This window comes from Protopterus annectens, chromosome 2.part2 (genome assembly GCF_019279795.1).
Source record: "Protopterus annectens isolate FY-2018-M chromosome 2.part2, PAN1.0, whole genome shotgun sequence".
NCBI classification, from domain to species: domain Eukaryota; kingdom Metazoa; phylum Chordata; order Ceratodontiformes; family Protopteridae; genus Protopterus; species Protopterus annectens.
The window spans coordinates 715,409,016-715,434,869 of record NC_056730.1 but is presented as its reverse complement, the minus strand read 5'-3'; the positions used below and the strand labels follow the sequence as shown (position 1 = coordinate 715,434,869).

Below are 25,854 nucleotides of genomic sequence, written 5' to 3'. Positions count from 1 at the left end.
CTAGTCAGGCTTATGGGGCGATAGTTTCCAGGATCCGTTGAGGCACCACCTTTATGGAGAGGGACCACTGTTGCTGTACACCACTCTTTGGGCACATATCCTGTAGTAAGGCTGAGATTGAACAGTAGTTTTATGTTTGGGTTTAGCTTTTCTTGGAGTTCATGTAGGATGCAGCCCGGGACACCATCCGGTCCCATTGAGGCTGTGTTTTTTGCTTTGGAGAGGGCGGCTCTTACCTGAGCATCTGAGATGTCAGGGGGGGCAGCACTCTGCTGGGATAGATATTTGCCCTTTTGGCGGGGGGGGGGGAGAAGTTTGCACTGAACCTGTCAGCTAGGATGTTGGCAATGTCTGTGGGTTCGGTGTATTTTTTGTCATTTTGGACTAATTCTGAGCATATCTGGGAATTACCACCCAGGTTCCTAACATGACTAAAGAAAGCCTTGTGATTATCCTTAGTGTCCTGTGCAATTTTTCCCTTGAAGCTAGCCTTAGACAATTTTATGTGTGCCCGTAGTTTTTTGCTAATACTGATCAGTGATACCTTCCCTTTTTGGGATTTTGCTCTATCATTTAGTAGCTTCCTCCTTCTACTGTATAGTTTTTTTATGGCTGGGGTCCACCAGACAGGACGTCTGCCTTTGGAGGATTGGGTCTTGGTTTTATTTGGGATCGCATGATCCATGCATTCCTGAAGGTGATCATAGAATGTGTTTATAAAGGATTCTGTGGTCTGGGCCGTATTTTCCACAGGCCCGGGGTCTTTGAAGGATTCCACCTCAGTTTTGAGGAGTGTGAAATTTGCTTTAGAGAAGTTTTTCACTGTGGTTTTGTGGGCAGGGGGTGGGGTCGGGATGTGAATATCCAGTGAGATTAGTTTATGGTCTGATCTTACCAGTGAGGGATACACTTCTGGTCTGGAGCACAGAGTCCCCATGTTGGTGATGATCAGGTCCAGTATGTTTTCCCCTCTTGTGGGAGTGGTAACAAGTTCTTCCATAGCATTTGAGTTTATAAATTCTAGGAACCTTTGGGCTAGGGTGTTGGAGCTAGAGTAATGCTCCCAGTCTATGTTTGGGTCGCCCAGTATAATGGTGTTTGGAGAGACCTTCATATTTTCCAGTGTTCTCAGGAAGGCCGAGTGGGGTTCCTGGGTTTGGGAGGGTGGTCTGTAGCAGGCTATAAACTGGAAGGCAGTTTTACCCACTGTTAGTTGCACATGGATAGTCTCTGATGCTTCGTGCTTTGCCACCAACCTGGAGGTGTGGGTATCTTTGATGAATATCGATACTCCCCCTCCTTTTGTGGTTTGGTCCAAGTTTTGGGGCTGAAAAGCATGGTATGAGGTATAACCTGGTAGTGCTGGGGTGCTCTCGGGAGCCCTGAACCAGGTTTCTGTTACTGCATAGATATCTATGTTCTCCATGCTAAGGAGAGTTTCGAGTGCTTGCATCTTGAGGTTTAGACTTCTGGCATTGAGTAGCATTACTCTTAGTTTCTTATCCCTTGTGATACCTATGGAGGTGGGTTTGTCTTTTGAGCCTTGCCTAAAAAAGGCACTATGGGGTAGCAAGAGCCTTTGCCAATATCCGAAAGCCCAGGGGTGACAGGTGCAATCCATCCCTAGCGAAGCATCGTGGCTTGTTGAGCATATCATCCCAAGCTGACAGGCATTGGATCTCCTTTGAATGACACCAATACTTAAGCCAATTGTTGAAATTGATCATCTTGTCTTCATATTGTGGCATCATTCTTGGTGAGGGTAAGATGCTACTCAAGGTCAGGGTCATACCGGCCTGGGCTACATGTTCAGAGATCTCCTTTATGTCTCTTTTCATGTAGTCCAGGGAGGTACGTCTCAGGTCATTCACACCAGCATGGACAATGACTGAGTCATATTTGTACTTGCCTTGGAGTGACCCGAGTGCTTGTGTTGTGGCAGATCCTAGCGCCCGACAGGCTGCTCACCATGACCCTCTCCTTGTTCAGCCTGGTGAGCGGGACGTCAGTGTGCCTGACGATAGAGTCACCTATTACAAGTGTATCAGGTGTGTTGTTTAGTCTTAAGGGCTGTGACTGTTTGGCACACTGGCTTTGTGAGATATGTGTTGCACGTGTTTTGTTTTGGGGTAGCGGCTGCTTGGGTGTCTGCTTTGGAGGTCTCTGCTGCTTGGGCAGATCTTTATTTAGAGCCTCTGAGTATGTTTTTGTGTGATTATGTGTTTGGTTTGCTGTCGTGGTAGGTCTATGTGAGACTGGAATTGTAGTGAGTGTGGTTTCCTTCTCCTCCTGACTGGTTATGCCAGTACTGAGTTGAGAGAGCTTAGCCTCCAGTTTGGCTATATGGTTGCATCTCTCACATGTGTTGGAATTTGTTGGGAGGAGGAGAGGGTTGTCTGTGTACATGAGGCAGTTGTAACATTGCCTCAAGATTCCCAGATTCACCAGCTGGACCGGAGAGGAGATTGACAACTGACCTTTGGACATGCTAGAATAATATTGGGAATTCCATAATAATTGAAAACCAGGGCCAGTGAGGATGTAGTGCTTTTAATTTTTAGTGCTGACTTATATAATTGCTTTAGTGAGCAAGTGCCAGGTAACTTAAGTGCAGTGTGTTACAGGTAACTTAAATGCAAAAACGACAAACAGTAACTTTCTTTCAAGTGAAACAAGGAAATAAGTACAGTAAGCAATGCAGATATCACTAGTGATCCACAGAAGCCGCGTATTAGGTGGAATTAGCATTCCAGGGAAATAACAAGCAAACAAACAACAAGCATATAAACAAAGCTAGATTCAGCAGGCCTGGATCTAGTCTATGCTACAGCAAACAAGGTGTACCAATTTCAGTAAGATACAGTTCATATATTCAGGCACTATAAACCTTTAACCAGAAATTCCCAGCTCAGAAGGGCAGAGTCCAGTCTCCTCTCCCACAAGAGTGCAGACCACAAACCTTCTTAATGTAAAATAACTGGCCTGAAGCCCAAGTGCGTAAACCAGAACTAATACACTTTAAGAATAACAGACACTGGGCTCTCAATCAGCAGTTCCCAACTTAGAAGGATGTAAGCTACCTGTCCTGCCACCACAGTGCATGCCACAAACCTTCCTAATGTAAAACAACTGGTCTGAAGCCCAAGTGCTTAATCCAAAAGACTTAGAATGATAGCTACACTTTAATCAAGTTACTACCAAGCAGTAATAAATACAATTGAATACTTTAGAGAATGCCTGGATTAGTGCTCAGTTACACAAACAAAGCTAGATCCAGCAGACCCGAATCCAGTCTATGCCACAGCAAACAAGGTGCACCAACTTCAGTAAGAAGCAGTTCAGATATGCATGCACTATTCTCAGCTCAGAAGGGCAGAGTCCAGCCTCTCCTCCCACAAGAGTGCAGACCACAAACCCTCTTAATGTAAAATAACTGGCCTGAAAGCCCAAGTGCTTAAACCAGAATTAATACACTTTTAGAATAACAGACACTGAGCCTTCAATCAGCAGTTCCCAACCTAGAAGGATGTAAGCTACCTGTTCTGCCACTACAGTGCAGACCACAAACCCTCTCAGTGCAAAACAACTGGTCAGAAGCCCAAGTGTTTAAACCAAAAGGCTTAGAATGAGTTACACCAAGCAGTAATAAATACAATTGAGTACTTTTAAGATGATGCAAAAGTAAAAAAAAGTAGGTAGAAACACAAGTACAGTAATTTTTTTTTTCTGAACAAGTGCTGAGATCAAAGAAACAGATTTGAGTGCTGAAACTAGAAAACTGGCTAGTTATAAGAAAAAAAACTAAGCTAGAAGGCTTCCCTCCAACACAGAAGGGCTTGGGGGCTCAGAAGCCTACAAATAGTCTATACCATTTAACAGGAAAGGCAGGAAACAAGCTTAAATTTTTTTTTTCTGTTTCCCAGATGCTCTCTTTGTACACAGGAGTGCCTGAAATCAGAATATTATCTCACTGCACTCAGTTGAGTGAGCAAATGAGATGGGCCCAGAAGGAGTATCCAAACACAAATTTACAAGAGGGGCGGGCAGTTGCAAGGCCACTAAGATTAACACCAAAACAAAAGCAAGGAGGGTGGGTGGGACTAACTGAAGAGCAGAGTCAAAACTTCCAGTTCAGTTAGTATTCCTTCCACACAGTTAAAATCAATTTAAATACTGTATTTTTTGAAAAAAAAAAGAGCAGATAAAGGTACTTAAATTCTCTTATACGTCCAGTTGAATATAGCAAGTTCTTAGCTGGCCAAAGCTGAGGTTTTTAAGCAGAAAATATTTCACACTGTACCACGTAAATAGGCAAGGACAGGAAATCAAAGAATGTGACTACCCCCACACCTGTAATTACTAGCAAATAACAAAATTCAGCAAACACTGACTAACTTCCAGTTCAGCTAATATTCCTTCCACACAGTTAAAATCAATTTAAATACTGTATTTTTTTTAAAAAAAGAGCAGATAAAGGTACTTCAATTCTCTTATAAGTCCAGTTGAATATAGAAAGTTCTTAGCCGGCCAAAGCTGAGGTTTTTAATGTGGTTTGATTTTATTTATGTGTGCTACTTTTGACAGAATTTTGTTTTACTGAAGAATTCTGTGTGTTTGGTGAAGATGGTCTGCAACATTGTGATCATATTGAAGGTTGTCTGTTATTGAGTAAGCTCAGTTTGCTGAAATAAAGTTTTTTGCTGTTGATGTGATTTAGATTTCTGTTTAAATTAGGCCCTTGTGCATTAGAGTGCATTGCCTTGTTTGAAAGACTTGCATATTGTAGTGAATCATAGTTGCCCTTATTAATGCAAGATCTGCCCAGAGAAGTTCATGAAATACAAAGTGCACACAGTTAATAACTGTGTTGCAATTATTCACTTCTGTGCGAGGATCTGCACAGACCATGCTGGATTGCCAGTCCAGGTAAGTATTGTGTGCACGAGTGAGTATGGAAGGATATTTCTGTGTCTTGGTTGTGTGTGTGCTTGCAAGGATGGTGTTTGTGTGGTTACTGTGATTGCACATGCATGTGTATGACTGCTTTTTGTCTGTTTGTGTGTATGTGCATGCCTGATTATTGGTAAACCTCTGCCTGATGCAGACATTAATGGGAAGATCACTGCTGGTGTTAGATGTGTTATATATGTGTGTGTGCCTTTATATGAGTGTCTTTGTGTTTGTGTCTACCCTTATATGACCAGGAAGGTAAATACACAAACTGTAGTTGCTCAGCTGTACTTTGCTCGCCACAGAAATTGTATATTACTGCCTGTGGCCTTAAAAGCATTATTGTATATACTTCCTTGTTTGTAATTTTCTAGTACAAGATATGAAGTTACTGAAAGCAACATTGATTGACAGTTATTCTGACAAGATGTTACAAGCTGAAGATAAGCAGCAATGTAGGTTGAAATCTGAGACTGGTAGTAGTCTCAGAGTTAGAGTTTCATTAAAACCTGTGACAAGGATAAACAAAAATAGAAAAGTACACCCATTCGACCCACTGTTTTATAGAAATGATTTCACTACTGAATTTTAAATTAAGCAGTATGTGACACTATTTAAAATGTGCTTGTGTGTTTTGTTTTATACATTATACCTAATGAATAGTGAGATTAGCTTCAAAGCTTAATCCATATTATTTTTAATGAACTTGTTTTTTTACAGTACAGCTGTACAGTAGTGGTAGATTTATAGCATCTATTGTATGTCAGCTCCATATTTCATTTCTGCGTACCATCTGTGTGCGACTTGCAGGGAAGGGACTGCTCCTGTTGAAAAAGTGAGTTAACACTTTTGATTTAAGGCCTTTTCATACAAACGTTTGTCATACTTTGCACAGTGATTTGCATTGATGGATGGGACTTGGGTTTGTAGCTGCGGAGTCTGTTTCCTTTCGACAGCTTGCCCTCCTCATAGTTCTGCAAAGAGTCCTACAGAAGAATGTGCAAGTAGTCATCAGTATCAGGATTCTTGTATGCCATCTCACAATTCTGAACTAAAGGCAGGAAAACACAATGCCTTGTAAGGACGATGTACAGTGCTGTCTGTCGACCTTGTGTTAGGCAAATTAATTAGTGAAAGTTGAGGGTGAACTCGGTAATACAAGGAGCAGTGTAGACACAAACGCAGGTAGGTACGCATGTCTCTGTATGCCTTCTTACCTGCTTTAGGTAAAACGATAATGAGGATTGAGTCAAGGTAAATGTACCTTTGAATGGGAATAGGATGAGAATTTCATACCAAATGTGTGTTTAAATGTAAGTGTACACTTAACTCGGTTACATGTCCTGTAAAGATGTTTTCACTGTGAGCATTAAATATTCACAAAATCCTTACTCTTTTATCCACATCTCACGGCAGTACATTATCAGAATTGAATCTGCATGTTTCTTAGTAAAGGAAAACGACAGAGAGGCTTTTCTCAGCAGTGCTCATGCTGACATTAGATGTGGTGAGTAAACACCAAGGTTAATCTGAAGACATACATGTACAGCTCACCCACGTAGACTCCTAAATGTAATTATTTCACATCTGCAGTGTAACTGGTTCTACTTAGATGACTGGTAGGTAAAAGTGTAAAATGTATGGCTGATTTTCTTCAGTCATTTCTGCCTGAGCTGATTAAAACTTTTTAGTAGTAATTGTTCTTGTGTAGTGAAAAAGGTCCAGTTATGTAGAGTTATACTAAATGGAGTAAATATGCTGAAGTTCTAGTTTTGAAGAATGATTCTTTGCAGGACTAAACATGAACTGTGAATAATTATTTTCCTCACTTGTTCTGTTGCAGAGATTACAGTGCTCAAGTTTTTATATTTTTATTTAGGACAAGGCCATATCTACAGATTAACAAAGTAATTCTGAAACTTGTATTGGAGTTAGTTTTTGGTGGCAGTTGATATTAAAACCCTGCATTTAGAACATCAGCAGTTTGACATGTGTCTACAATAAGTGTTTTTAAACTTATAAGATTAGTTCAGGGATCTAGTATTTTGTGGCAGTGAATAGAGTGACCTCTCCATTACCACGTTCACACATAACTGATTATGTGGATGTGGATGTTTAGAGACTCATAAACACACACACACGCACACACTGACATGCAGATCCAGAGATCTTAGGTACTTCAAATGTAATGTGCTTTTAGTAAGTTTTAATGTTCAAGTGTTGACAGAAGTTTTTGTCATTTCAGAGCCTTCCCAGTGACTCTGAAGCCTTAGATGTATTGTGTGAGGGGTTTGCCAGCAGTCCTCTTCCCCCTGAAAAAAAGGCAAAAACTGAAAAGGTATGGTACCTTACTTATTTTTTTTATTGTGGTGAAAAATGATATGCAGGGGTGACTTGTTTAGGAATCAGGATTTCAACTGACTGTCTTTCAAAGATTTCTAAACTTTCCTGTGTACAGCTTTCTCCTCTGATTAGGTTCATAGGTGTTTTCATACCAGCACCTTTTCAGTCAAATGTTCATTCCTCTATATACTCCTGCTTACATACTCCATTTAATGCATTGTCGACCATCCTAGACTTGCACATGAGCAGTACCCTATATGTACAGTCACATTTTTTTACACACACACCAGCTGGCTGATAATATGAGTAGTCAGCCTTTTATATTACACCTGTATGTGTATAGCATAATCTGCCATTTATAGTTTCCAGGAAGCTATGAATGGAGAGATAATCATAATGAATGCGTGGGGGTAGCATGAACCAACGCCGAACAGTCAAGTTGGCTTGAATAGTGTAGCTAATTCTTAAGTGTTGTTGATGACATCAGATGTATGGCCAGCTTTAACATGAGCAGGCTTGCTCGTTTAGTTGGGGAGGTGGAAGAGAAACCAAGATGATGTCACAGAGAAAGAACACAAGTAAATATGTGGCTGTGATGCAGTAACTTTACAGAATAGTTGCACTTTGTATTGCTAAATGCTATTGGCATTACTTTGATCACTCATGGCTGAACTGCTTTTGCGCAGCAGATAGGATTCATTTTTTTTTTTAGTGGATTCAGACTACAAAATTAATTTTACTTTTTGAGTCTGCATTTAACTGTATTGTATTCTTAGGTTAGAATCTGCAACCTAATATAGAGACTTCTATGCGCCAACTAGAATTCAGCCAAAGAATCGCAAGGCTCATTATTTCCATCCAGAATCTGTTTTTCTAGATGACAGCAATTATTTCAGAGCCTATACATCACTTTATACATTATAGTTGTTCATTTTTGCTCAGAGCCATCGACTAATCCAGTGATATGAATGAACTTATCACATCACTTTTGTTTTTATTAAACAACCATTCCTTTCACAGTCCATTTATCTTTATAGTCAAAGATGTATTAATCTGAACATAAAAAGGGTTTTCAGAGTCAGTACCCTGAAGCAAGGACTGAGTGATAGTAGAAAAAGAAAGTTTAGAAAAGGAATGCATTATTTTAAACTGTAGAAATTATCTGCACTGTGGTTTGTGTGAAGCAGCTTGGAATACATACATGTATGGTACTTATTGCATGGGACAGAGCTGATACAGAATACATGACCATCATTTTGTATCACAAAATGTCTGAAGTGCAAACAAATGTAGCTGCAACTGCTAGGTGGGGTGAGAGTTGCCTGTAGAAGAGTAACTGGCTTTCTTGTCGTTTTTCTCAGTTTAAATAGTCACTGTATCGCTTTACAGGACTAGTGTGCATTAGTTACTATGATTTGTGTGAAGCAACTTGTAGTGGTGTAATGTTAAAGACTACTGTTTGCAAGGAATACTGCTGATACACAATACATTGCCATATTTGTTTAATACAAATGTCTGAAGTGCACACACAAGTAGCTGTAACTGCTGGATGGGGATGGGGGCTCTATGTAGAAAGTAATTTGATCCTCCTGTTTTCTCAGTTTAAGCATCCAATATCTGGCTTTGCAAGACTAGTGTATGTTTGCAGGATTAATGTGATCTGTGCAAATCAACTTGGAATAACTTGTGTTGGTATTGTTTGTATGGAATAGAGCTGATACAATAAGACTGAATTTCTTTCCTTTATTGAGATTTTTGTTCAGGCCACCACTGAATGAAAAGATTGGTTAAAAAGTCTAAAATGCAGCTCAAAGCATGCAGATCACAATGGCTTCTGGTGGCCTGGTAGCCTCCAGATCCCTAGTTTAATGCAGTTATTTCCTGCATAGTTACTATAATGCAGTCTTGGGCAGTTAGGGTATTTTGAATGGATGCAAGAAAAAGGAAAGATCCTTATTCGTGATTTTGTTCGGGTCATAGTTATTTTATTTTATTTTATTTTCCTTTGATAAAATGGAAAGTTTGACTGAGCCAGTGGTCCATTTACTGCAGAGGCTGAGGGGAAGAAGAGCTCCACAACATGCACAAAAGCTTTTACATAATAGCTGAGTAATTATATAAAAGGGGAGAAAAGCAGATAGTTGAGAATTGAAGGTTAATGAAGAATGAGGCAGTATAGAGGGGAGATGGCAGTAAGAAAGTGGAGGCTATACGTCTTCTGGCTGTCCATGAGGTGTTTTTTATTCTATATAATGTACTTAATTTTTGATGTTTTCTTAACCATATGTGAGACATGGCGGTCAACTTTCAACTGGTAATCTATGATGACACCAAGTAATTTTGTGTGGTTTACTTTGTTTTAGCATGGTGGTATTGGCAAAGATAATAGTGCTGTTTTGGTAGAGATGTGTTTTGGGGTAAAGTGCAGTAATATTATTTTTTTAGGGTTTAGAAGCAGTTGTGAATTGTTAACCATGCATCAGTTGATAAAGACTGTTGTGTAAGGTCTTGGAGTTTAGAGAGACTTTTGTCAGAAAAGATTAGGGTTGAGTCATCAATGTACTGAACAAGCATAGCTATTTTTGTAGCATGGGAGGTCACTGATGAACATGTTGAAAACTGTGGGACCCAGTCTAGGAACACCAATAATTACTAGTAAAAGCAGTAGAAGTCATTTTTCCATTTAACTGTCTGTGCTTTTTTTGAAAGGTAGTTGTGGAACCACTGCAGTAAAGAGTTAGAGAGCCCAAAGGATGAAAGTTTATGTAAGGGTTTCTGGTGGGAGTCAGTATCAAAAGCCTTGATAAGTCTAGGAAGATTGTGGAGACTAGACTTCCAGCATATAGCTGGTGTTGACAGTATTAACAAAATTCATCAAAACAGTGTATGATGCGTGGAGGACGGAAGCTGTGTTCGGTTGGAGAGAGAAGCTAGTTATATATTTTATATATGTGTGTGTGTGTGTGTGTGTATATATATATATATATATATATATATATATATATATATATATATATATATATATATATATATATATATATATATATATATATATATATATATATATATATATGTATAATTTACACACATACCCCCCCCCCCCACTAATTATATATACAAACTTCGAGGTTGCACTACAGTGGGGAAAGGGCAGGTTTTCTTATAGCTAAGTTACCGATAATTAAGTAGTATATTGTCCTTTGTTTATGTTGGCCAACTATCCTCGTTCAGTGTAAATGTTTACAATAATATGGCCTTTTGATTAAAAGACATTTCAGTGATTTGTGTTCAATGAATGTGCGGTTCAGTGGTAAACATAGACCTATTGTGCCCACCCCTGGCTTTCTCCTGTTTGATGGAAAAAAATGGGCACAATTGCAGTAAGGAATAGATGTTTGGCAGGTATAAGGACTGTATTTCAGTCCTATGTGGTGATGGCATCCCAGTGGTAGCACATTTCGGCATCTACTACTTGATATAAGCTCAGTGGGACAGACCAGGGTTGTATATAGTAGAGGTCTGTGCTTGAACAAAAGGCCTTTTATGTTGACGTTCTCAGAGGTACCTTAATCCCAACTGCTAGTGTGCTTTGTTTAGTAGTTGTTACACTTTAAAAACCAGTACAGAAGCCAACACCAGTGATGTAGAGAGATAAGTAAAATGTGTAAAAAAAAAAATCCGTTAACCATTTTACTGTGTAATTTAATTTAATCCTGACTTACGCACGGGATTAACTCTAACCTGTGGAACTTGTTTAACTTGCTTACTTGTGTAATCTCTGTAAATAGTCTGTTTGTAATATGTAATGCTGGTATTATGTAATGCTGTATCTGCTTACCCTTGGAGCTTTTCTCCCTGGGCCTCCACTGAAAATGGACATGCATCCAGTTGGACTATCCCGGTTAACAAATGTAAAATAAATAAATAAGCCCTAACTACATCCAGGTGACACAAGTTTGATTAGAAACTTGAGCACTTGGTGATGTTAACGGGGAGGATGGACGTAACCCAGTGTGGAGGATGGACGTAACCCAGTGTGGAGGAAGGCAAGGTACAGCCTACCTCATCCTGCATAAGTCCCCTTGTAGGGGGGACTGGGATGCAAATACATATACTGGAGAGGAGTATTAGACTCACTAAGTAAGGAGTGGGTGTGTTCGAGTGTGCACTCACACAAGGAAAACATTACAAACCTCCATTGTAATGTGGATTTCACTTCCACCAGCTAGGGGAGAGACGAGACAATTTAAACACTTTCATTGCAGGGATACCAGAGAGTGAGAGAGACCACATACTGTTGTGACTGCCTGAATGGTAGCACCCTCCCCAAAACAGCTGTCATGCCCAAGTGAAAGCTTGGGAGCTGAGGAATGAATGGGCGTCATATGATTGAGGTGAGGCTTGATTAATAGCCAGCACAGGAGTAAAAATCGCCTAAAAAAATATCTATTGCCAAAGCTATTAAAAGTTGTATCAGCTATGCATTTTCCCCTCAGACCTCACAAAAGCATAGGTAAGATGGTATGATAATTTGTTAAAGATACTACACAGATTGTCCATGATTTTAGATGGTAGGTAAATAATCTAAAACACAGGTAGACCTTTACAGTTCATAAATACTGTACATAATTCTTTAGTTATGGGGGGGGGGGTCATCATTCAAATAAGCTGTATTTCAGTGTAAGAAATAAGGCAGTGTTCTGGAGTTAATTTTTGTTACTGCTAATAAGATTTACTGCTTGTATTTTATGAAGTATGTTTCAGTATCTTGTTCATTTTTTCCTTTAAAGCCCCCATTTGAATCCGATCCTATAGATGAGCTGTCACTGGGATTTGAAACTGTGTCTTCTCAGAAATCTGCACCTCAGCAGTCTGCACCTGGAAAGCCCAAAACTGTGTCTTCTCAGAAATCTGCACCTCAGCAGTCTGCACCTGGAAAGCCCAAAACTGGAGAGGTACAGTAACTTAGTGCTGATATTGAAATGTTGTTGTATTTGTGCTTGAGTGAGATTTAGAGAGAGAGTCTCTATTCTGCAGTGTCTGTATGTAGAAGAATGGATAGAGAAAAGCAAAATCCTATATCAATGGCAAGTGACTTGTAGAGCTACAGAAGTGGTCTGTTATTCTGCACTAAGCAGGCAGCTGGTGTGTAGTATGCACTTGAGTTACACATCATAAAATTTTTTATACAGTTTGTAGACCGCTGTACTGCATATGGGGTCTATATTATGTGATCGAAGAATCTATTCTTCAAGCACATAATCGACACATATACAGCGAATGGCTACATCCTCAAATTTTTTCCTCGGGGAAAAAATTCAGTTGGCCGTTATCAGGAATTGCCCTTTTCTTCAATGTAGAGAGATCTTGGAGTTGGTATATTTAGTTAGGGGGTGTGTGGGGGCGAAGCCCCCCACTTAATTAGTGTTTTAAAGTTTGTTTTTTATTTTACGGCCATGTGAATTTTTTCCCAAGGAAAAAATTCAAGGACATAGCCGCTCATGGTTTACAACGTTCGCTGTATACGTGTCGATTATTATGTGTTCAAAGAAGAGATTCTTCAGTCACATAATATAGACCCCTGCATGTGAAGGCTGTTTGCCGAAAGTAAGTAACATCACAGTTACAAAGAAACACTTGCAGAGGAGTGTCTACTGTTATCAAATAGCTTATGACTTCCCAGCCACCCTTCCAACACACGCAGGCACAAAATTAGATAATTATTCTGTTGTTCCTTTCATATAAGCCTGTTGCTATTGCACAGCAGCACCCTAGATGTTTCCACTGGCACAAATATTTATGAAAGCATGTATATGTATTACTTTCATACATATACACCTTACAAATCACTGAAGAGTTTTTCTGTTACTACATGCAGCTTTTAGTGCTGTTTTAACACAGTAGTACCATATCCTCTCCCATGGGTACTTCAGGTCCCTAAGGCACCATAACTGTGACATGGCACAGAATGTAACCAGCACTGCTTTGGACAATTTAAGCAAGCAAGCCTCCTTATCTGCATGTTTGCTATTCCTGTTACACATAAAGAAGCACAGTATGCACTGCCTCTATCCTTTTAAGAAGCAAGGCCCCTTCTGAGATTGTGTCATATTGATATGTGGACACATATCCTCCACTTATAGCTTCTTCTTAATCCCAGAGAACATATAGCGCTACTTTGCTGATCTCCCAACTCCATGCATCCATACTGTGAGCTCCGTATCATCATATTGAAGCATTCTGTGTATCATTAACACTAACTGCATATTGAGCTCTTGCTTGCCTTACTGCTCACAACTACTGACAGACACAACTTCTGTTTGTGAATTGCATTTATGTCAGTTGGTCAGACAAGATGTCCTCTGTACTGTGGTGGTGTCTCAGAAGCTAATCCTGTGTCATAAAATGTGCAGAAGCATACGTTCACATCCAAATATTTCTGCAAGTATACATATGTGAGTGTGTGTGTTTGACGATCGATGGTCCACTTTCTAAATAAATGCCCTAAGAATGCAAACACTGATCTAATCTTTTTTTTTTTTTTAAGTAGTCCAGTTTAGTTTTTGTGCAGATGGTTGAGATGGCATTGTGGCAACACCAGATGCTGCACAAGATGTGTACAGTGTTATAAAGAAGTTGTGAGAATATTTAATCTTCAAGGTAAACTAGCAGAAAAGATGGTAACTGTAGGTGTGGGGGCCTGGTAAGCTCACGCCACTTGTAAAAATAGTTATGTCCAGTAAGATGCTGGATTGAACAGATCACTGTGTTGTATGTAGTAACTCAGAGATTATGGTATGCTGGTACATAGCTATAATTCAGGGGTTACTGGTACGTAGCTGTTATGTTGGAAGGGGAGGACGGCATTTGGTTGATGTGAAGTTGTTCAATCTCGCCGTTCATTCTTACACATGGTTCGGAGCTGATCCATCAGCTCTGAGTCGGCCGCTTTTACAAGCTGAAGATCTCAGAGTAGCTCAAGGCCAGGTCCCTATCCCATGATGCTCTCTGTCGTACCTCAGATCTAGTTTGCCGCTGCAACAGATCGGAGGTCATTGGAGAGCTCGGGCCAGTATAGTGGAAATTTTTCTACTTATTGTACCAGTTTATGTAAGTTTTTCCAGTTTTCTATTTAGACTGCTTTGTTGGGCTGGTTACCTTTGTTTAGGTCAGTTTTTGTTGTGCTGATGACATTTTCGTCCCTTTTAAGAGCTGTTGCTCTTAGACCTTTGTTCGTGCTTTAGTTAATTAACGAGTTTCCTATCCCTTTAGTGTGTTTAAATAGTGCTTAGAAAATTAAGGTTTATAGTTAGCTTTTGCTAGTTATTTGCTATTTAGCATGTTTGATAGATATACAGTTAGAATTTATGGTTAACTTTTAAGTGTTTCTACTGTTATAGCGTTTGCTGTGTGTGTGTGTGTTATAGTTGTTAGACTAATTCAGTTTTTATTGATTGGTGCATACTATTGTTTTTCTTGTGAGTATGGCTGATCAAAGAGAAAAGCAGAAATCAGGCTTTAAAAAGTGCCCAGAATGCGGACAGAAAATGTCTATCACAGACTCCCATGTCAATTGTGTTTATTGCTTGCGGCCCGTTCACCTCCAGGAGGATTGCTCTATTATCTGCCACTGTTTCAGTAGCAGAGTTCTGCTAGAACGGAGAAAAAAAATTGGTGGCTAGAAGCATGCTGAAGCCTGATTTTGAAGAGTCCTTGGACAATGCCGACCAGACTTCCAAGTCGTCGAAGGGGTCAAAGTCCTCCAGAGCTTCCTCGGAGCCCATGTCATCGGCTCTGAGCCATGCTGTGAAGGTGCGGTCGCCGTCTCCACAGTCTTTGGATCCATGCACCGAGCCAGTGTTTCGGGGCCAGTCTCCAAGACATTAAGGTCTCCCATCCTTCAATCGGTGGCTTCTTTGGTTCCTTCGCCTCATTTCTCGAGAACCCTCTCTGATGTGGATGTGGACCGGGTGGTGCAGAGGCTTCTCAAGAACCCGGCACTGGCCAAATTATCGGCTTCGACCCAACCAGTTTTGGAGCCTAAGACCATCGCACCTGCTGTGACTACTCCGAGCCGAGCTGGGCCTTTGGAGCCAGGGGTGGAGGGATCTGATGTTTGTGGAGCCTTCGGAGCTGAGGCCTGTTCCAGTACTTTCGGCTCCATCAACCCTTACTTCTTCAGTGCCGTTGGAAGAGTCTGGGAGCTGACACTCTCTGGTCGGCTCCGGGGGGAGAGTCTAACAGATGCATCGGTTCCGATCCTTCTTCTCAGAGCGTCGGCGTGAATGAGCTCGGCTCCTTCCTCTGGCTCGGAGCCCACTGTCTCGGCGCTGGGGAGCCTGCTGTCTTCTTCGGAACCTTTGGCTTCTTCGGGTTGGAGAAGTGCAGCCTTCAATGCTATGAGGAGGGTTATGTTGTCCAAGACACACACACATCAGGGCCCTCCTCCTCCTCCCCTAAAGTGCCGCTTTATACCTTTACATTGCAGGTCCCAGTGAAGCGTCAAGACCCAGAGCCCCATTGACCCTTGTTCTACTGAGACCTCACCTGAAGCCCCCACTGATGAGGTTCCCAGGAAGAAACTTTGTAAGAGGAGGCATTTAGACTCCCCACAGGAGTCTTTGACATCAGACACTGACTTAGAGGAGTCAGAAGGGTCCCCACTGTCCCCCTCGGAGGATATCTCTTTTGCTGATATCCTGGAGGTCCTTAAGCAGAGGGGTGACTTGCAGTCCATTAGCCCTACTTAGGATGAGTCGGTGCTCCTGAAGGCCTTTGGGTCTCAACCTTCCACCTCCTGGGTGACTCCACCCTTTGAACTAATGGAATTGGTTGCTCGAAGGGCGTGGGAGTCTCCTGATACTATGGAACCTGTCCCTCGGAGGCCCAGCAAGTTTATCACCTCCCCCCAAGATAATATGTTCCTCACTAAGGGAGTTCCGGTTGATGCCATGGTGGTGGCGGCCACCAAAAAAGAGATGTCCGAAATCTCTTCTACTGTCCATCCTCCTAATAGAGATTCCAGGACTATGGACAGGTATGGGAAACACATCTTTAGTTCTGCAACCTTTGCTATGCGAACGCTTAACTACTTGACTCATTTTACCCATCTTCAAAGAGATCTCCTAAAAGAGCTCAGAGATACTCTGCAGGGTAGTACAGATGGAGGTGTCTCTGAGAAGGTGACAGCCCAGCTTAATATCCTTAATTCCATAGTTAACTTGTCCATGCGGCTCATTTTCTATGCAGCCGATGGTTCGAGTCGAGCAGCGAGTTCAGCAATAGCTCTTCGGAGACATTCTGGATGTACTTATGCTTCTTTGCAGAAGCCTTCAAGTCTTCCTTTGTAAACACCCCATTCGATGGCTCGTCTCTTTTCGGGCCCAAAGTCAAGGAGACTCTCACTAGGTGTGAGCAAGATGGAAAGAGTCCATCTGCCAAAGGAGTCAGTTTTTCCACCCCTATCAGACCATACCCCAAAGGGCAGAAAGGTGGTTCCGGAAGTCCCAAGGAGCTTTCCAGAACACACGTAGTGAACCCCTCTCCAGGGGCAGAGGAGGGGGTAATAATGGAAGACACCGCCCCGGCGGCACGGGGGGTGGGGGTCCTCAAAACCAGGGTGACAGGGATTAGTTCTTTGGTAAGCCCTACCAGCGCTCCTGAAAAGAGGCCTGACTGTCCTACTCTGGAGGCAGTCGGGGGTCTCTTGGCTTTGTATCCGGATGCCTGGCTAGGAATTACAAGAGATTCTTGGGTACAAAGCATTGTTACCAGAGGTTACATCATCGCATTCTTAGAAAACCCACCTGTTCGAAAGAAAATCCCAGATGTTCCACCCAGTCTCAGGGATCAAGCCATAGAAATCCAGAGGATGCATGAAGAGTCATCCAGCCACTCCCAGCAGACCAGACAGGATCCAGAACTTACTCCAAATACTTTTAATTTCCAAAGAAGATGGGACTGGAGGCCCATCTTGGATCCCAGCAGACTCAACACATTCGTAAAGAAGGAGAACATCCGGATGGTCATGCATCAGTTGATCCTTCCGTTCCTTGGAATGGGGAGTTGGATGTGCTGTATAGATCACAAGGATGCATACTACCATATCAAAATGGCCAGACCATCAGAGATTATTTGTGTTTCCGGCTGGGAGCCAGTCACTACCGATTCCGAGCACTGCCCTTTGGACTCGCAACATCCCCCAGAGTGTTTACCAAATGCATGGCGTGGTTACAGCTCACCTGAGGTGTCTAGGATTCAGAGTGTTTCCGTATCTGGATGACTGGCTCCTTACCACTGCCTCCAGGCATCAACTAATTCTGTCCAGTGATCCACACACACAATCTCCGCTCTCAGTTTAGCATAACTATAAATTTCGACAAATATGCGTTGTCGCCATCACAGCATACTTCCTTTATCGGAACAGAATTAGACACCACCACCGCCACAGTAAAATTGCCTCTGGACAGAATAGCCACTCTTCGAAACCAGGTATCAGACTTTTTGCAGAGAAAAAAAGTACCAGCCTCTCAAGTAATGAAACTACTAGGTACCACGGCAGCTACGCTCATAGCAGTTCCTCTGGGATGTATGCACATGAGGATTCTTCAATGGTTACTCTTCACCCAGTGGTCTTACCAACAACTTCTGATGTCATTCTTAATCATGATTGCAAGAAGGATCTTCGCTGGTGGTTGACTAGCCACCAGGTTACAGTAGATCGACCATTTGTTTCTCACCCGCCATCAGCCACAGTGACCATGGATGCTTCTCTGAATGGGTGGTGGGGGGGGGCTTTTTCAGGGAAGAACAGCCCAAGGCACCTGGTCAGAGACAGAGTCACAGTTGCACATCAATGTTCTGGAGCTGAGAGCGATGCTTTTGGCATTGCAGCACTTCCACGACTCTCTTCCTCTAGGGACGATTGTGATGCAGACAGACAACATGTCTGTGGTCTGGTGCATCCACAAGCAGGGGGGAACCAAGTCTTACCCTCTATGTCAAGAGGCCTTGAGAATTTGGCAGTGGGCGGTTTCCACCGGGCGCTTTCTGATAGCAATGCATATCCTGGGGAAATCAAACATGATCACGGACAAACTGAGCAGAGCCATTCTGTTACCGCACGAGTGGTCTCTCAAAGATGAGGTTGCAGAGATGAATGTTCTTTGTGTTTCACTGTTGCAGTCATTACATTTGGGTAATCCTGCTGACAGGTTGCCCTCAGTCAGCCTGAATTCCAAAGTCATGGGTCCTGCGTCGGCTGCTGTCGCCCCTTCCCTGATGTCAGGTCATCAGGGGTATAAAAGATACGGCCGATGCCATTTTCTTTAGTCTTCCTTGCTGCGCGGTGCCCGAAGCAGTTCGCAAGTGCCAGTCGGCCGACTCCTGAGATTTTCGTGTTCAAGTTTCAGATCTGAAGTCTTCAATAAAGCCAAGTACCCCATTGGGGAAACTTTTTTCTTGCTCCAGACCGATGTCAGAAAAAGTAAATAATTGTATTTCTTGTGGAAAGCAAATACCTCATAAGGATTTTCATTCTTACTGTATTCCTTGCTTAGGCCCTGATCACAACGTTTCTGGTTGTCGGTTTTGTGATAGATTTAACCAACGCACTTTTAAGCGTCTGTATGATTTTGCTTTAAACTATTTTGGATGCTGGTTTAATTATCCAGAAATGTCTGATAGCCATCCGACTACCGGAGTTCACAAAAAACGCAAAGAAAAGGAGAGAGACAGACAACCGAGGCCCAAAAGCGACGACAAAGCTTCTCCTAAGCCAGTCACCGGTTCTCAGTGAGGTGCTTTTGCAGCCCCTGACGCCTGCTACTTTAGAGTTGGAGGCCGCTACTGACTCCCATGGCTGCAAATTCAAGGTATTGAAGCCTCGGACACCATTCCTTCAGATGGGTCCGGGGCCGCTGAGCAGGCACCGGCTTCTGAGGGTGTATTCAGACCTAAACATCTTTACATTAAACCGACTTCAGCTTCAAAGGCAAAGACTAAAGCACTTTCTAAAGCAAATAAACTCAAGAGCCACGTGGTCAGGCCTGTATGCCCCAAAAAAAAAACAGATGCTCAAAATGGCTTAAGACTTGAGTACCTTGATCAGGGGTTCCCATCCCCCTCCTGATAAGAGGCCTAGGCAAGAAACTGACTATGAATCTTCAGATCAGGTTTCCATTTCTTCTGATTCCTCTTCTGATCAGGAATATTCTCTTCCCCCCTATGAGGATTCTGATGCTGAAGAATCTATGCCTTCAACTTCTCCTCCGGAGGACTATTCTTTTGGGAAAACCTTGCATACCATGAGGGAGCATTTCGACTGGGAGAGCCAAGCTTTTCAGAATCTAAAAAGAGGCTCAGGGATTTCCTTTTACTACCTCAACACAGACCACTAGCCATTCCACCTGTGTTAGACATTGTAGATAATGCATTTTCGAAGTCTAGTCTTACCCCTGACTCCTTACCTCCAGCTCCTGTTAAGCCTGACAGATATTACAGGGTTCTTGACTCTCATAAATTCATTTTTAAAAACCCTGCTGCAGACCCAGAAACTATTTCACAGGGTCCCAAAGGAGTTAAGGCTTCCACTGCAAAACACCCTACCCCTCTGACAGAGATTCTAGGGCACTGGATAGATGGGGAAAAAAGGTATACACATCTGCTACCTTGGCTATAAGGGCCTTAAACTGTCAGTTTCATATGCTCAAATAGCAACATGTCATGGCATTGCTTAAACAGAAAATGTTGTTAAACTCTGAATGTGCAGAAAACAAGGAAATGCAGGATTTATTGCATGCAGCTGAACAAGTTGGAAAGCATTCTTTGCAATGTGGTTTTGATTCTTTGGAGGCCTCCTGCAGGGCCACAGTTACAGGTTCTGTAATTAGGAGGCATGCTTGGTTAAAGGAACAAAATCTGCCTGATCATGTCAAAGTTAGATTATTAGATGCACCTTTACAGCATGATACTTTGTTTGGTGTTAAGGCAGAAGAGGTGTTAAAGAAAATGGAGGATAAAGCTAAATCTATGCAAACTGTCAAAGATTTTTTACAAGTACAGCCACCTAGGTTTAGTAGACACTGGCTGACAAAGAATTGGTCCTTTCCTGTGTCAGACAGACGTCAAAGGGGCAGATCCAGATGCCTTAGAGGCAGATCCCAGGCGCAAGGTTCATACAGGTCAAAGCAATGGGGTGCTTCTACCTCCAAAGTTGGAGAAAACAAATCACAACCATACAGGAAACAGTCCCAATGACTTCCCCCTGCATGCTCCAAGCACTTATCTCCTGGCAGCACCCCTAGGGGGAAAATTAGCACTTTTTTCTCAAAATTGGCACTTCATAACCCAGGACAAGTGGGTTCTAAATATCGTGTCACAAGGCTACAAGTTCCATTTCCATACCCTGCCAAAGGCAAACGGCTGGCCAGACCTGCCAAAAAATCAATGGGCAGAGGCACAAAAACAAGTCTCATCCCTCATGGACATGGGGGCCATTCAACAAGTACCAGAGCAAGAGGAGGGACAAGGATTTTACTCAAGACTGTTCTTGGTACCCAGAAAGGACAAGGCCTGGAGGCCAATACTGGACCTATCTATTCTGAACACATTCCTGGATATAACAAAATTCAAGATGTTGACTTTGCAGCAGCTTCTGCCCATGCTGGACAAGAACATTTACCTTGTGACTTTAGACCTAAAAGAGGCATACCTGCATGTCCCAATCAGACAAATATGCAGAAGATACCTCAGATTCAAGGCTGGCTCAATGCATTACCAATTCTCTGCACGGCCCTTTGGCTTATCTACTGCGCCGAGAGTCTTTACAAAGTGTCTGGCACCAGTAATTGCATTTTGCAGACAAAGAGGAATACAAATATATCCTTACCTGGACGACTGTCTAATTCAAGCAGAGAACAAGGACATTCTTCTACAGCATCTGGCATTTGTCAAAAGACTTCTAACATGTCTAGGGTACACAGTCAATGAAAAGAAATCAAAACTAGTACCCTCTCAGGAGGTAATATTCCTGGGTGCAAGCTTAAATACAACTGCCCAGATGGCTTATCTCACGCCAGACAGACAAAGGCAACTGACTACCTATTTCAAAATGTTGACAACAAAGGCCCAGTTATCTGCAAGAAAAATTCTGCAGGCTTTGGGCTTCATGGAATCCTGCATCCTACTAATTCCATATGCAAGACTGCATATGAGGAAACTTCAATGGTACCTAAAAAGTGTTTGGACTCAACATTGCCACAGCCTGGAAACTATGATTACTCTCATTCCCTGCCTGCAACAGGAGTTTTGATGGTGGGCAAAGGCTTGTCACTAAAACAAGGGACAGCCATTCACATTACCCCCAGTCAGGCAAACACTAACAATGGATGTTTCAGATTATGCCTGGGGGGGCCCACATGGCAGGAAGATGCATTCAGGGCACATGGACCTCAAACCAAATGCATCTACATATCAATCAAAAAGAGATGCTAGCAGTTCAAAATGCCCTGACAGCCTTCAAGGGCCTACTTCATCCAGGACAACTACTGATAAAGACAGACAACACCATGGTCATGTGGTATATAAACAAGCAGGGGGGGCACACATTCTTACCCCCTTTGCAGACTAGCCATGACTTTGTGGGACACAGCATTGACTTACCAAGTACATCTGCAGGCACAATTCCTGCCAGGAAGGAAAAATACTCTGGCAGACTATCTAAGCAGAAACCTCATGGATCCCCACAAGTGGCAACTGGATCCACAAGTATTCAGCATAACAAGAAAGTGGGGATGCCCAGCCATAGATCTATTTGCCTCCCCTCACAACTACTAACTAAAAAGATTCTGCACAAGGATTTATCACAGACCAGCATGGAAAGTGGACGCCCTATCTTTCAGCTGGAAAAACCTATCCGTATATGCCTTTCCCCCTCTGCCTCTCCTCCCCAAGGTACTCCTAAAGGCCAGACAGGAGAAGCCAAAGATGATACTAATTGCCCCAAACTGGCCCCACTAGTACTGGTATCCAGTACTACGGAACTTGTCTCAATGCCCAGCTTGGACCTTACCTCAAATACCTCATCTACTATCCCAGGAAAACAATCAGATCCTGCACAGCCAACTCAGGACTTTAAACCTGGCAGCATGGCGGATAATGTAGTCATACAAAACACACCTCTCAGTAAAGCTGTGATGGATGTCATTTTGGAAGCCAGAAGACCTAGTACTAGAAAATCTTATGCTGGAAAATGGAAGAGATTCTGTGCTTGGAACCAGGCACAAGGAACTGATACAGCTGTGCCAAATATTCCTCAGATTTTACAATACTTAACTGAGATGCTGGACAAAGACCTATCCTTTTCATCTATTAAAATTCATGCCTCTGCCATTTCGGCTCATTACAATGCAGAGCCACGAATCTTTTCGCATCCCTTATTAAAACAGTACCTCAGAGGAGCCAAAAATTTAAGATCTCCAAGGAGTTCACCAATGCCTGCATGGGACCTCAACTATGTCTTGGAAAAACTCACCCTGCCTCCTTTTGAGCCAGCTGCTACTGCTGATATAAAGTTTTTATCTTGGAAAACAGCTCTGCTTTTAGCAGTAACTTCTGCAAGATGAGTTTTATAGGTACAGGCACTCATGGCTGTGGAACTTTTTATAATTTTTTATCCAGACAGGGTCTCTCTGAGGACAAACCCAACATTTATACCTAAGGTGGTGTCCAGTGTGGCTCTTAACCAAACTATTCATCTGCCAACTTTTTATCCAAATCCACAGAACAAGGGGGAGAGAATTCTGCATTCTTTGGACATACACAGACAGCTTAGATTCTACTTGGACAGAGCCAAAGTTTTCAGAAAGACAGAGCAATTACTAGTGGCATATGCTGCAAGATCACAAGGAAAGGCCATCTCAAATCAGACTATTTCAAAGTGGATAGGCCACTGCATTCGTTTCTGCTACTTACACCATGGCAAGCCAGTACCCAAGGGCACTAGACCACATTCAACCAGACCTGCAGCCACTTCAGCAGCCTTTCTCAGGGGAGTACCAACCAAGGACATTTTAGAGGCTGCTACTTGGAGTTCAGTGCACACCTTTACAAAGCACTATCATCTGCCACTCTACTCTAAATCCAGGGCAGGCTTTGCCACTGCAGTTCTGCATGGCCTCATAGCCACTCCTAACACTGTTTAGCTCCAGCCTCCCAACCATAGCTTTGGGACTCTACCCAAATGTAATGACTGCAACAGTGAAACACGAAAAACATAGTACAGTTGTGTACACTTACCATAAATGTAGATGTTTGAGTGTATTCACTGTTGCAGTCCAGGTTACCCACCCGCCCATCCCCCTTTTCTTCTGTTGGAACCTATCTTTCCTTCTTTGATTTATACAACCTATGTGGTGTATTTGCTTGTAGAGGAAGGTAAAGTTTATATTGGTGCATGTATGTATAAATATATATATATATATATATATATATATATATATATATATATGTAAATTTTGGCTACCCTTTTGGGGGGCACCTGACATCTGGGGCAAGAAAAACTAAAGAAAATGGTGTTGGCCGCAACTTTTATACCCCTGATGACCTGACGTCAGGGAAGGGGTGACAGCAGCCGACGCAGGACCCAGGACTTTGGAATTCAGGCCGACTGAGGGCAACCTGCCAGCAGGATTACGCAAATGTAATGACTGCAACAGGGAATACACTGGAACATCTACGTTTATGGTAAGTATACACAACTCTACTTTTTCCACAGATGGGGCCAGCCTTGCTGCGACCTGTTTGCATCCCGCTATGAATGCCAAATGCAGAAGCTACTTTCTCTGAATCCCCCTCCAGGGGACAGCCCAAGGGACTTGCTCATACACAGTTGGCCCTCGGGACTCCTATATGCCTTTCCATCAACTCCCCTGATTCCGAAATTCTTACAGAAAGTCAAAAGCCTGGGAAAGATTGTAATCTTACTAGCCCCTTTTTGGCCTCGACAGATTTGGTTTCCCTTCCTTCATCTCTATCAACTAGAGGAACCTTGGATTCTGGACTCAGTTCCAGACCTGCTGACACATTCGTCAGGGGCCCTCCGTCCCTCCCTTCGTTCCCTCAGACTGACAGCTTGGCTGCTCCGATTCCCAACCTAGCCAGGTCACACGACTTTTCTTCAGAGGTACAGCATATTCTTGTATCTTCGTGTAAAGCTTCCAGTAGAAAGTTGTATGCCAGTAAATGGAAGCTATTTGCTTTTTGGGCCTCCCAGAATAACATTGATCCTTATGTTGCCCCAGTTGCTAGTATTCTGGAATTCTTGTCTAAGCTTTTTCATGAAGGTGCTGCAGCTGCCACTATAAGAGTTCAATTGGCTGCAATTTTGAATTTTCACCTCAGAGCTGACTGTTTTAATTTTATGTCTCACAGATTATGTAGGGCCTTTTTAAAGGGTACCATTCATCTTAGGCTGCCTGTTAGACAACCTTTTACTCCCTGGAATCTAAATTTTGTGCTTTCACAGATTATTCTTCCTCCCTGTGAGCCTGCATCATCCTGCCATTTAAAGTTCCTTTCTTGGAAAACTATTTTCTTGGTGGCCATTACCTCAGCATGTAGAGTGTCTGAGCTTCAAGCCCTATCTATCAAACCCCAATATTTGGTGTTTCACCCTGACAGAGTATCACTGAGGACTAATCCTTCATTCCTTACAAAGGTGTGTTCCGAGACTAACCTAAATCAAACTATCGAACTTCCAACTTTTTTCAGTAAGCATTGTAATAAGTTGGAGAACATGTTGCATAAACTTGATGTTCACAGACAATTGAGATTCTATTTGGTCAGGACAAAGCAATTTAGAAAATCTGAACTACTCTTCATCTCTCATGCTGACACTAAGAAAGGGCTACCAGTGTCTAAAGTTACCCTTTCCAGATGGTTAACTGACTGCATTAAAATTACATACTCCTCAGCGAATCAACCATTAGAGTATGTGGTGAAAGCGCATTCCACTAGGGCTATTTCCACTTCTGCTTTATGCGGCTCTATTGCCTTTGGATACTATATGTGCAGCTGCCACTTGGTCTAAGCCGCATACCTTTATCAGTCATTACAAAGTGGACAAGGCCTCCAGGGATAGGGCTTCCTTTGGTTCCACTGTCCTCAGGAATATACTCCCATGAGCCACCCAGGATTAGGGTGCTTGGGACGCTACTCATGTGTAAGAATGAACGGAGAGATTGAACAGCTTCACATAAAGAAGTTATGTCCTTACCATAACTTTCCATGTAAGTTGTTCATCTCGCCTTCTTACATTCCCTCCTGCCTTCCCCCCCTCCAGGTTCTCGAAGAACAAGTAAGACTTGTGGTCTGGTGGGTATTGTTCTGTGACTTCTTACTCCGGTTGGAGTATATGTTATGTGTTATATCTGTTGCATGTTAGGATCAGCAAACTAGATCTCAGGTACGACAGAGAGCATCATGGCATAGGGACCTGGCCTCGAGCTACTCTGAGATTTTCAGCTTGTAAAAGCAGCCGACTCAGAGCCGATGGATCGACTC

General features: G+C 42.6%; 1 protein-coding gene across 8 annotated transcripts in view; it reads left to right on the top strand.

Moving 5' to 3' along the window:
• The window catches only part of CAST (calpastatin), a 1,327,899-nt gene that overhangs the window by 1,045,077 nt on the left and 256,968 nt on the right, over positions 1–25,854 (top strand). For all 8 annotated transcript variants that reach the window (XM_044064116.1, XM_044064117.1, XM_044064120.1 and 5 more), the window contains 2 exons: positions 7,196–7,288; positions 12,084–12,248. In XM_044064116.1, coding sequence (XP_043920051.1) covers positions 7,196–7,288; positions 12,084–12,248 — 258 coding nt within the window. The remainder of the gene's footprint in view (positions 1–7,195; positions 7,289–12,083; positions 12,249–25,854) is intronic.